This window comes from Leiobunum rupestre, chromosome 7 (genome assembly GCF_980474605.1).
Source record: "Leiobunum rupestre chromosome 7, qqLeiRupe1.1.hap1, whole genome shotgun sequence".
NCBI classification, from domain to species: domain Eukaryota; kingdom Metazoa; phylum Arthropoda; class Arachnida; order Opiliones; family Sclerosomatidae; genus Leiobunum; species Leiobunum rupestre.
Window position 1 is genome coordinate 49,752,354 of NC_143390.1, and position 12,595 is coordinate 49,764,948.

The window sequence follows — 12,595 nt, forward strand, 5'->3', positions numbered from 1 at the left end:
TAATATCTCCAGTACTGATGAAACATAATTGAGTTTGCTAGAAATAATAGTATGTTACTGGCTGACTTACAAGGAGACGACCCGAGGTGTTACACACCGATTTTGTTCAAACTCGGGCGATTGGTAGACCTTCATGTAACTTGAAAAACCCTAAAGGGATTTTATTCAATGGGCAACGGTTTTGCCATGGCAACGAAAAATGTTTTTGACTACACAGAATGGACATTTTCCCATTTAAAATAACATGGGATTTTGACCGATTCCAAAATGTTTTTTTTTTCTAAATTTTTTCAAATTCTAGACATATCGGTTCGTTTTTTCCCATTTGATTCAAATTGATCAAAATGTGATCAAATTTGATTATTTTTCGTCAATTTTTATAATTTTTAAAAATTTTTCCTATGGGGGACCCTTGGAATCGGTCAAAATTCCATGTTATTTTCAATGGGAAAATTTCCATTTTGTGTTGTCAAAAAAAATTTTCGTTGCCATGGCAAAACCGTTGCCCATTGAATTAAATCCCTTTAGGGTTTTTCAAGTTACATAAAGGTCTACCAATCCCCCGAGTTTTAACAAAATCGGTGTGTAACACCTCGGGTCGTCTCCTTGTTAGTGAAAATTACAAGTTTAATTTAGTCTTTTCGCTTTGGTTTTTACATAAGTACTTGTATAACATGGCAGGGTACTAGCTATTGATTTTGGTCGTTAAGAATATTTAGCACATGCTATTAAAATTAAAATTGATTAATTTCATATTTTTTTTTAAATAAAATGAATTATTTCCAATTTTGCCTTAATCAACTATCCTTTGGTATTTTTAATGAAAAACGTACTTGAGCCATTTTAAACTTTTATCTATGGAACTTAGATAATAATAACTAATCGTTTTGTTTAAAACTAATTTTCTGGCCATTAAGGATATATTCCACCCTCGAAATTGAAAAAATCCCAGATAGCCTTTTTTCCCGTTAAGTTTATTACCCCGTCGCACGGAACAGACAAAATAACTTAATTTCAAATTTATTTGAAAAATACCAATGCTTTAAAATAGTTTGTATCATTGGTCAAGCTTATCTTACTTCTAAGAACACACTAATCGCTTTACTTATAAAACGAAATCCATTTGGTTCAGGAAAAAATACAGTTCATCAGTTTTAAGGCTGTGTACCTGTTTTCGGGGTTAATTTTTGGTAGCTCATATTTCTAAAACGATTAATTATTTTTCACTCATTGAGACCCAGAGAACACCTTTCTGACTTTTTGACCTACTTATCCTTAAAGCGTTACCGACGCGATTTTTAATCGGTTGAAAATTGTAAAATCGTGTGACTTTTCTTAAAGTTCTGGTTCCACAGATTTTTAAATAAGCCGCCGAAAATTTAAAATTTTGGGGCACTCGGCACTACTAAGCTCCTCCTCCTTTTTTTAATCAACTGCTTACGTCACGTCTCACTCGTGTCAGTCTCGAAGAGAAAACTCCGGAGGACCGCCGTAACAGCGAGGCGGCGGGGCGGACGAAAACAAGTTGGCAAGCCAAAATATACCTCTCCTCGGAAGAGTTTTTAATTTTCAGTTAAGCGTAACTGTATCCGTGGTTCTGCGGTATAACACTCACCTGCCGTGCAAGAGGGCTTGGGTTCGAATCCCGGCCGATTAGAAAATTATACTACATCCAATGACAAAAAGAGGGTGTTTTTGGAAAAACCTTTTCCCTGATTCTAAGAAACTGGGTACGCAGTGATTACCCTTTGCCTCGAAAATGCGAACGCGTTCGCAGGACAGACAGACAGACAGACAGACCCACAGACAGACACGGTGAGTGAAATACCCCTCCAGGGTACAAAGTCCCCTCGGAGAGGTAAAAATCCAGAAGGCGAAAGCGTAGCGTTACCCGGCTGCAGGCCCGCGCGTACGAAATTCCCACTAGATATAGTACCACGAGGGGTCCGTCACTTCGAGGAATCGTGTACGAGATTCCGAATCAAGGAATCTGGAATCAAGAGATTCCGTGATTCGTATACAGGGCCGGACTGGCTAGTAGTTGGCCCCACCGGCAATGCAATCGTGTTGGCCAAATTCCAATTAATGCCAAATTTTTCCTCTTTGTCCCCCAATTTGAGTTGGCTTCAATCGCCGGTTAGCCGCTCGGGCCTGTTCGTATGTGATTCATCGATTCGAGTAGGATTCCTAGATTTCGAAGATTCGTATATATTGTTAGATTCTCGAGTTACTTAAGATTCCAGATTAGATTCTTGAGATTCGGAATCACGGAATCAAGGCCCATACGAGATTCCTCGAAGTGACGAACCCCTCGTAGTAACACGACGCAAAAATGGCGCCATTGCCCGTTCGCGGCGCGATAATTCGAAAACGCAAAAAAGTGAATTAATAATTTAAACGCACGAAATTAATAAAAACAACTACAGTACTTAGTAGACTGAATGTTGAGACACTCTAAAAACACAAACACAGCAATGGCAATGCTGAAAACTAGACACTCAACTAAAAATAGTGGAGGAAAAATTTTCGACAAATCCAATAACGAGCCGTTCATTAACCGCAACGATCTCGAATTATCGATAGCTATCGAATCAGAAACGCTGTCAACTCTTTACGTCACTTCAACCACGCCTAGCTGGCAAATTCCAAAAGATGTTTTCAATCGTAATTTGATTTAATTTTAATTAATTACATAAATTTATTTTAAAGAAAATAAATTTAGGAAATAGTTTCTTATGACCTAATACTAATTTAGAAAGTATCAGTTTGATGTTCATTAAATATTACGTCGGTAACGCTTTAACACACTGTATATATTAAAATAAAATGACGTACGCATTAAAGAAATTAAACTGTTATTTAATTTTCGTGTTTATGATGAAAAACGATTTATTTGAAGCTAGTGTAAATGGCTCTAGTTTCGTTAAAACGATTCGAAGCACGTGTTAGCAGCCAATTTTTCGATTTCAAATATGTTCGCTTTAAGGAGTTGGCAATCTTTTACGTAACTGAAAAATCCATTAAAAGCAATTTAATAGGCAAATTATGAAATAGACCTCTTCCGAATTTGGTCTGTCTGCATTTTTAGTTTCAAGGTACAGTTGAAGAAAGCAAAAGATAAGCCATCATTTCACAATAGAGCTACTTTACCACTTAATATTTCTTCGTTCACAGTTTTTAAGCTCAAAATTAAGAAAAGGGTTCAAAATGCATACATTTCCCTCTGATAAATATGTATATCAATCAATATTAGCATAAGTTTAAGATATATCTAAGTAGTCAAATGGCTACGCTGCCTATGGCGGATATGCTGGTCCAAATAGACTCTCTCCGCATTGTGTATCAACGTAACCTTAATAAAAACCTGAACTGTCGAAGCTAACGTTACTTTAATACCGTTTAGTGCAAGTCTAGCTTGTATTGCCTCCAAAGAGAGAAATTTCGATATTCCCCCGCATAGAAAAAAAAATGTTTTTTTTTCTATTGGTGTATTTTCTCATGTGACTCAACTAAAAAGTCATGGTTATTGGCTAATGAAATTAGCCAACAGTTTTAACGAGCGAATGGGAGCGATGTTTATATTTGATGTGTTGGAAATGGTTGGAAGTTTAAATTTCTCAGGTTAAAATAATTTGTGTGTAAAACAAACTCAGTGCCTTATTGCAGCTGAAAGAGGAGGTATTATATTGAGTAGGAAGCGTTGGAAAAAATCATCCCAAGGAGATTTGAAAGTAAAAACATTAAAGAAAGGCACTCAAACGCTAGCGGTAAAGTTTTTAGAGCCAAGGTCATTATATAACTTCATTATTCCATTCTTGCCCACTAAAATTGTGTTAAAGAACTCTTTCTTCCCTTCCACCCCACTAAACTCCGCCTACTAAAATTAGCCCCTCCCAATATAGTTTCATTCTCGACCGCACAGCAGCGCTGCCTCCGACATTTTAATCGAAGAGACAAGATTTGACATCACGTTTTCTAGACAAAGATTCCACCTTAAGTTGAAAGGGCTTATTTGACTACTTAGAGGCTTCATAAACTTATGGTATTAGGTGAGAGAAATCGAAGGAAATGATTGTAGAATAGTTATGAAATATATCAAAATATATTTTAGTTTTTAAAATGATTCCCTAAATCTCTTTTATATCTAATACATTTCAATATTATTGCTATTAAAAAAGCAGATTTGATTTGATTTGTTGAATTATCATTATTTGAAAATAAAATTGAAATATCGCGAAACCAAGATTAGAATAGGTTATCGTATCATATATGTAGAAAATGCCAATTCTGAATTCACATAAAGATTTAAAGTAACGCGAAATCGCGAATTATAGTTTGAAATGAAAAACTCACTCTCTAAGTGTGGATGGCATACTGGACAAAAGTTGTATTGTTTAAAATATTTTGGTTGCGAATAGATTTAGAAATTAATGATTTAATGTATGTAGCATTTGACGAAAAAGTGACTGATAAAATTTTTCCATAGGTATGGTTTCTGGTATTAGGTTTCGTATTTCTTTTCACAATCTTGTACCGTGTCACCAACAGAAATGAAATCAATATCTTCTACTCCCTTTACTATGTGCTGGGAGTTTTTGTTCACCAAAGTAAGAACTATTTGTTTTATTCAAATAAAAAGTGACAAGCACATTTAATTTAGGAGAAAACTAGCCAATTAAATCTTTAGACTAAAAGGCAAAGACCAAAGATGAAGATTCTGAAAACGAATTAGAATACATCCATTGAAATATTACCTTTTTGCACTAAATTGTAAAGGCCATAGATGAGAGTTTAATTGAGAATACCAGGCAATGAAATATTTTGTTTTAATACTGAAAAACGTTTTAAAGGCGCTTGGAATATAAATGCTTAAATAATCATATCGTTTGAAAGTTATCTCCATAAGCTCTACTAAAATGCCCGATAAAGACAAATATAGGTCAACGATTGACAACCTTCCTTCAGAACGTATTTTAAATTAAAAGATTAATAACAATAAAATCTAGGTTTAATTATTCAAACAACCTCAATATTTTATGCAACGTCTTTTACCCTGTGTAGATAAAACCATTTATATTGTAAAAAAATTCTAATAGATATGAGTTATTATATAAATTGTCAAATGAAGCATTTAGTTTATGATTTGACTAAAATTCCGCATATAGCATAACATACTGCCACTACTTAAAATTGAACTTATACAATCGATAGTTTGATTTTTCGATATCCACCCCTTCTTCACACGCGCAAAGTGCCATTTTTGACGGATCAAGATTTTTTGGTAATTTTTGATATTTACAGAATAGCCTTCCAGTTGTCTGACTCACAGTAAACTGAATTTGTATAAAACATATTACGCTTTCTTTAACAGAATTAAGTCGGTTTTTTAATCGATATATTAAAAGAAAAACTCGCTCTAACACAACACAGTTTAAAAAAACAGTAGCAATTAGCTTTTAAAATCCTTAAAAAAGCTCCAAGAAAAAATATGATTTGTTAAAATATTTATACAGGGTGTTTCAGTGAAGTCTGGCACAAATTTACAGGCGTGTTTTTTGGGTAACAAGGAGTGGAAAAGGTTCGAAGAAACGTTTTCCTAAATTGAACCGTATCCGAGTAATTGGCCGTCAAAAATCGGCCTCCAAAACGTCGAAAAACGCGCAAATGTGCAGTTTCTATTATTCCTTGGGCCCAATTGTTTCCTTTTACTAAGAATTTGGTTTTTTATTAAAAGTTGGTTATTATTTGAAATAATAATTGTAGAAATAAACATTAAACAAGGTGTTTCATAGTGACCACGTCAATTGAAAGAAAGTTAGTTATTGAATTTCTGTCATCAGTACAAATTTAACTAAATTACAAAAATGTACAAAATGATAAGCTGGTGCTCACGCAAATGACGCTTAAACCCGTTCGAAGATTTGAGGCGTTTTACGAATTCGCGACCGAAAACTATGGTTGCGCTCCCTAACAGCGGCGGGCGGAACTATTCGTCGGCGGTCAATTTTAATCCACTGTGGAAGCTAGCAAGTTAGAAACTTAAGCAGAGTCTCGATTTAATTAGACCTCTTATACGGTTCGGCCCCCTTGCTTCATCTAGACCCGTTTCGGTCGCGAATACTTTCACAGCGATCAATAATGCGTTGCCTTAGGTCGACAATGTTGTGTACCAATGTTTCAAGACTTTCCCAGAAATAAAAGTTGCGTATGGGTAGAAATTCGTGTTCGTAAAAACGTCTTATAAAATAAGTGAAAAAAAAATTTTACTTACAAAAGCTTATTAAGCGTTCGCATCTAGAAGTATGCTATCGTTACGATTTACAATAATGAAAAAATATTTAAATTACTAAGAGAAACAGTAAAAAATGCATGTCTTTGTTTTATGGTTTCTCAGAGGTTACAACATTACACTGATCATTGTATTTACAGACGTTGTTCGAAATGGCCCCCATCGGCGCGTAGGCAAGCTTGGACGCGTCTTCCGAAAGATTCTCGAACACGACGAAAGAATTCTGGCGTGTTTCGGATTGTGTCACAGGCGTCAATTACGCGTTGGCATAGGCCTACAACGTCTCAATCTTCAGTCTTGTAAACCAAGTCCTTGATATGGCCCCAAAGATAGAAATCACATGGGTTCAAATCAGGAGATCTGGTTGGCCATGCAACAGTTCCGCCTCGACCTATCCACCTCTGAGGAAACTCGGCATCAAGTTGAGCTCTAAAATGAGGGGTGCTCCATCGTGCATAAACCACATTCATTGTCTTACTGCTAGCGGTACGTCTTCAAGTAGCTCAGGTATAGTGTCTTGTAGAAACGTTAAGTACGACTCAGCAGTTACTCTTGGTGGTAGAAAAACAATGTCCATTTAAATGGTACCCAACAATTCCACACCAGACGTTGAAACTAAACTGCACTTGATGTGACCTAACTGTAGTCGCGTGCAGCTTTTCTTGTTGCCACTCATGACGATTTTTTAAATTGAAGATTCCTTCACGGGAAAAATTAGCCTCGTCAGAAACTTCGATCGTACTTAACCAATTGACGTCGTTAGTCTGCTCCTGAAACCACTGACAAAATTCGACTCGTCTTGGATAATCGGCCTCACTTAAAGATTGAACCTTTTGTAAATGGAATGGGTGATACTGGTGTCCTCGAAGGATACGCCAGACAAGTATATGGTCGAATCGGAATTGACGTCCAACTTACCTCGTACTTGTCGTACGATCATCCTCGAAGATAGTTACTGATAGTAAGTACTTGTTCCTCCACGTCTTCTTTAACGACTCTTTCTGTCGTATCAGGTCCCCTGGGTTGTATTTTTCCAGTTTCTCTTAAGCGTCTGTCAACCGCCGTGAACGTTGGTGGATTTGGAAGCTGTCTTCGAGGAAAGTGCTCCTTATAAAAGCGCCGCGCTTCCACCGCATTTCCCTGAGCGAGTCCATACATATGATGCATATCGGCATATTTTGCATTCGTGAAGTACGCCATAGCATAGCAGGTTTAAAATACGAAATATGAATTTAATTATTGGGGCCCCGTCCAAAATAATCTATTAGAACATGTGTTGTAGATTTAATCTGTAGACTAAAAACATTTTTTTGTGGGTGACTATTTATTGAGACTATAAATTACACAAGCCAACTACATTCAGTGTACTAGCATTCGGGGAAAAACACGGAGATGAGCTTAGTACGTTCGAAAATGCCTCAGAAGGTGTTGAATTTATATTTTCTTATGACTTTAGAAGAATAAAAAATCTTTGTTTAATAGGCGTATTATATAGTCACTTCGAAACACCTGGTTATTGTTAAAACGTATTTCTACACGTAGCTTACTTCTTTCATTGTCATAACGCACTTTTGATACTAGTTTGGTTTTTATCAAAAAATATTAGAAAACAATGCTTAGTAAAAGGAAACAATTGGGTCCAAGGAATAATAGAAACTGCACATTTGCGCGTTTTCAACGTTTTTGACTCCAATAACTCGGATACGGTTCAATTTAGAAAACCGTTTCTTAGAACCGTTTTCACTCCTTGTTACCCAAAGAACACGCTTGTTAATTTGTGCCAGATGTCTATTGAAATCTATCATATTTGATTTAATATTCAATGTCGTGACGAATTCAAAACAAGATTTGGTTCGAGATTGGCACTGCTTTTATATTTTATTAGTCGATTCGAAATCTGCACCTAGTAAAAGACATTTTTTTTTCGTTTCCAGGGCTTGAACAAGTAATTAAGTGTTCTATTCGAAGTTATTGTATTTTTCGTTGTAGGTCTTAAATATGAACGGCATGGCGTTTACTCGTTCATTGCGCTCATTGCTTTGTTCGTATGTGCGCAATTTATTACCATAACTTATGGGGTTACGCTGACAGTGGACACTAGCGTATCGTGCAATAGTATTATTCGAAACTTAGATCAACTAGCGAACGAATTCATCGAAGGTACACGGAAAATATTTGCATTGGAGAATTCAATTTATGCAAATTTTCTTATGAATCAAGTAAGCGATACGATTCAACTTATTTAAGTGCGGTCCCTTAACTATACAGTGTTTATGAAAATGCTTGGAAAGGGCCAGACCACCTTAGCGGCAAGATATTTCTGCTGGGCCCCTATTGAAATAACATGGACAAACTCCGTGAGTTGTTCATTTTCTACAAGTTAATCCCGGGTTTTTTTGTTTAAAGTCAATGTTTTTTTATCTTAAAACAAATATAACTTTCCATATTTATAACACAATGTTCCCGTGTTCAACGCTTTAAATAATTTTAAACGCTATTACAGGTAAAAAATCTAAAAAAGCTCTGCAGATCGAAATTTTTACAAATATTAATCGAATATATTGTGTTCTATTAAAAATCAGCTATTAGGCCTACATAAGTATTTTCTGATTCTAACATTCAGCTAATCATAAACTGCTACTGCTAGTCAAAATCTATTGGTACGAGTTTTTAGTAATTTTTTTAATTTCTTCAAATTTGTTTAGGGTTTAGCTATATTATCCCTTTTAATTATGGACTAATCTACTTTTTCGAGTATTTTCTTATTAATTAGGACCACTGGTGGATAATTAATAGGGTTTGGGGCAAAATTAAACATTTTAAATAAAGAACGGGCCACTTAATTAATTTTATAAACTTGTCGAACAATCAGAGATCCTCCGGCAGGTCACAAATGACCCCCAGCAGGGTATTAGCCGGCGAGGCACAGGGGGAGAGTGCCTCTGTTAAACGAAAAGGGGTTTGAACAATTTTTGTTGTTTTGTTTAAGTTAGTCAGTGATTAGAAATCAATTATTAAACCAACTGTTGGCTCAATCATTGTCACCTGCCCAATGAATCTATCCGATTCTTCGAAAAAACGACTTGGCTGGAACAGGAAACTGAAATTCAAAATAGCGAAAAAATAACGTCGTCAGAGAACCATAATTCGCTACCTGAGAGCAAGAGTCATGCAAGTCTGAAAACCCATATTTGAGAAAAACCAGTTTCAAGTTCGAAATCTAGCATAATAACAATGATAATCTAATAATGAAAATCGATAAAAATTGAGTGAAAACATTTCTTGAAAATTTTGTATTGAGACACCTTAATTTCAAACACTCAAGGATTCTTATTTTGAATTTCTTTCAATAGTCACGTAGCTCAACTTACTTGACTTTTGCTCTCAGGTAGCGCATTGTAGAGTATCATTTATAGACAAATTATACTCTACTTACATTGTTAGTGAACTTTAACCTCAATTATATATCCCATGTAAAATATATTGTTAAAAATTACTATAATATTTTTCAAATTTAAAAACGAGCGAAGGCTTATTTTATGTCCCGCCTTTTGGGTCAAAATGTAGCTTAAGTATTTTGTTTTGATTTCGACGTTAGCAAGATCTGTTAAAAAAGTGCTTGCTCACGTCGAGCCGACGCTTGGTTTACTAATTTGGCATACACTCTTTCCAATATTTTAATTTTTCATTCAAAGCCAGTAATATTTAAGGGACTTCCTGGTGCCTTTTAATTGAACAATTTTTAACGTGTATTTAAAGCCTTCATGGACAAAATATGGCGATTTGTACAGAAAGGCAATGCATTTATCGAAGCCAATTCCGTACAAAGACCTTCCAGATCTCTCGAAGGGAAATCTAGCGCTACTCTTTCCCGCCAAATCCTTTGATTTAGTAGTGGATAAGTACAAAGATTCGTCGTATGTCTACCATAAAGTTGAAGAGCCGTTAGTGTTTATGAAAAGGTCTTTTGCTCTAAGGAAAAACTTCGTTTGCAGAAACACTTTTAACGCACTGTAAGTATAAAATAAATTAGTACGAGCACGCACTTTTTTTTGTTTATCCAATTAAGTTAAATTTAATGTATTTCCAGTAACACCAGAAGAATACTTATTATTCTCATAAAACCCTTAATTTTGTAAATCATCAATAGTAGTAATGAAATGAAACTAACAAGGAGAGTACCCGAGGTGTTTATTGCTGATTTTGTTCAAAGTCGGGCGTAATGTAGACCTATATGAAATATGAAATTTCCCAAAAGGAGACGTTGCACTACCCATTCGATGTAAAAATAAATTAACCTTCTTAGGCTCGAGGCAGCTTTTAATTGGAGATAATTTTCTACCAAACCCAAAAAGCATCTGTTGCATCACGGCTCGAAATGTAAAACCTGACAATGTAAAATGTAATATTTACACTGAAAACTATTTCCAAAGTCCGTGAAGATACATATTTTATCAGTCTATATAAGATACATATAATGTACTTCTGGTAAAACCAACTCAAAAGATTGGATCAACATTTGTAAGGATTAGATTAAATCTAAATGAACGTGCTTTTTCTTCTGGCATTTGTGGCCGCTAATATTAAAAAAATATCAATTTCACGATGGATTTCGAAAGCTACTGTTAAGATTACCTAAAATGATTTCGGCCAGTTCAAAGAGTTTTTAAATAATTTGCCGCTATTCGATAATATCAACCCAAAATTATTTTTTGATTTTTGTAATATTTCAATTTGCAACCTAGGTTTTTGTGGGAAAATACTTACTTAAAAAGAATTAAAGATAAAGAATTACTTACTTAAGCTTTACTTAACAGAATAACGATTCTCTGGGAAAATGGATGCTTGTCTAAATGGGAAAAGGAAAGCCAATTTCCTTCCAATCTTCGGAAAATGAGAAATAAATCAGCGACGGGAGCAGTTTTAATAAACTTCACTCACATCTCGAAAACATTTATGACTTTTATAGCATTTTCTATCACATTGACACTTATGAATATTTCATTACTAATTTTTTATCGCGTCAAAAGTATCGAAAAAAGTTCAATGAACGAAACAGTCGGACGCGGTGGCCACAGTCATTGTGACTCAAGATCTATCGATCATTATAGCGAGTGTCCAATCCATTGTTGAAAATATTGCCGTTTGGCGAACACTTCACTACTAAAAATTAAACCTGGATAATTTTTACAGCTCTTACTGTAATTGCCGCCTCTGGTTTAGTGATTTGCAGAAAATATTATCCACCTACCAGTGTGGAGTGAGAGAGCTTGCGACTACCAGGCGAGCAGTCTTTCCTGTTTAGCCGGCAATTGATATGAAGCGAGGTTTTTCTACCGTAAATCCCTAGGTTAACATGATCCTTCATATTCTCAAAAAACGTTTATTTATTCTGGCTATTACTGCGTTGTTTTTATTAAAATGAAATATAGATTCCCCGACAACGACATTAATAATGAATAACGTAGTTTTTAATTTTTTACTCAATTTCGTACAAGGTATTCATGCATAATTTGTGTGGGAATTCTTACTTTAAAAGGGGGATTGTCAACTTTTACTCGTACCGGCGGAAATCTATTCAGCCTTTTAAAACTTGTTCTGTCTTTCAAGCTCGATATGGTAAAACATGAAAAATATAATATTGGGCATTTTCTTTAAAGGGGCTCAGCTCACACGCTGCTTTTGGTTTCATGCCTCGCTCTTTCTAACTTGCTAAGATATCCGTGGTCTTCTCTAAACTGACGAAATTTGCCCTGTTCTTAAATTTCGTTTTTCATTTGACGCTTTTTATGGATCAAATTTGGCATTCCTCATTTTTCCTCGCGACCGAGCGTTGAATTCGAGGGTCACCACTTTTGATGATCATTTGAAAGACTAATTTCATTTTCGATTCGCGTTGTTTGAAAACTAAAATTTTCTTCAAATTTAAAAAAAAAATTTTTTACACAAGCGAGCTAAAACGATATTTTGTTTATGAGTAATACAAGAAACCACTTTTGAGGCTTGTTTTAACTTCAATTAGTAAAACCCCAAATTTTGTTTATTATCTGTTAATGTTCAGTTTTCTAATCAAATGACGATAAAAATATTAACTTTGGAAAATCCACGGTCAAAAGACTTATTTATTTTTATAGTTAGTCTTTTGTTATCAATTCCAATCATATTCTTACGACTTTGTATTACCTTTATTCAATCTACATTCGAATTAATAACTTGCGCCATAGGTGTCTCCTTGTTGTGGTGAATTGTTAAGGCTTAAATTACAAAACGAATCTTAAGCATTTTAATAACAAAGATGTTATACTC

General features: G+C 35.0%; 1 protein-coding gene across 1 annotated transcript; it reads left to right on the forward strand.

Annotated features, from left to right (window-relative positions):
• Positions 1 to 4,518: 4,518 nt before the first annotated feature.
• LOC149936650 (uncharacterized) lies at positions 4,519 to 12,385 on the forward strand. Its single transcript, XM_090153947.1, has 4 exons — positions 4,519 to 4,607; positions 8,279 to 8,508; positions 10,049 to 10,302; positions 11,107 to 12,385. The coding sequence occupies exons 2-4, from the start codon at positions 8,500 to 8,502 to the stop codon at positions 11,420 to 11,422; spliced, it is 579 nt and encodes a 192-aa protein (XP_090010073.1). The 5' UTR covers positions 4,519 to 4,607; positions 8,279 to 8,499; the 3' UTR covers positions 11,423 to 12,385.
• The last annotated feature ends 210 nt before the right edge of the window (positions 12,386 to 12,595 follow it).

Excerpts from the sequence above, each read along its gene's own strand:
- LOC149936650 (XM_090153947.1), top strand. Across the intron at positions 10,303-11,106 it reads AGAAACACTTTTAACGCACT|AATAACGATTCTCTGGGAAA; the intron begins GTAAGTATAAAA and ends TTTACTTAACAG.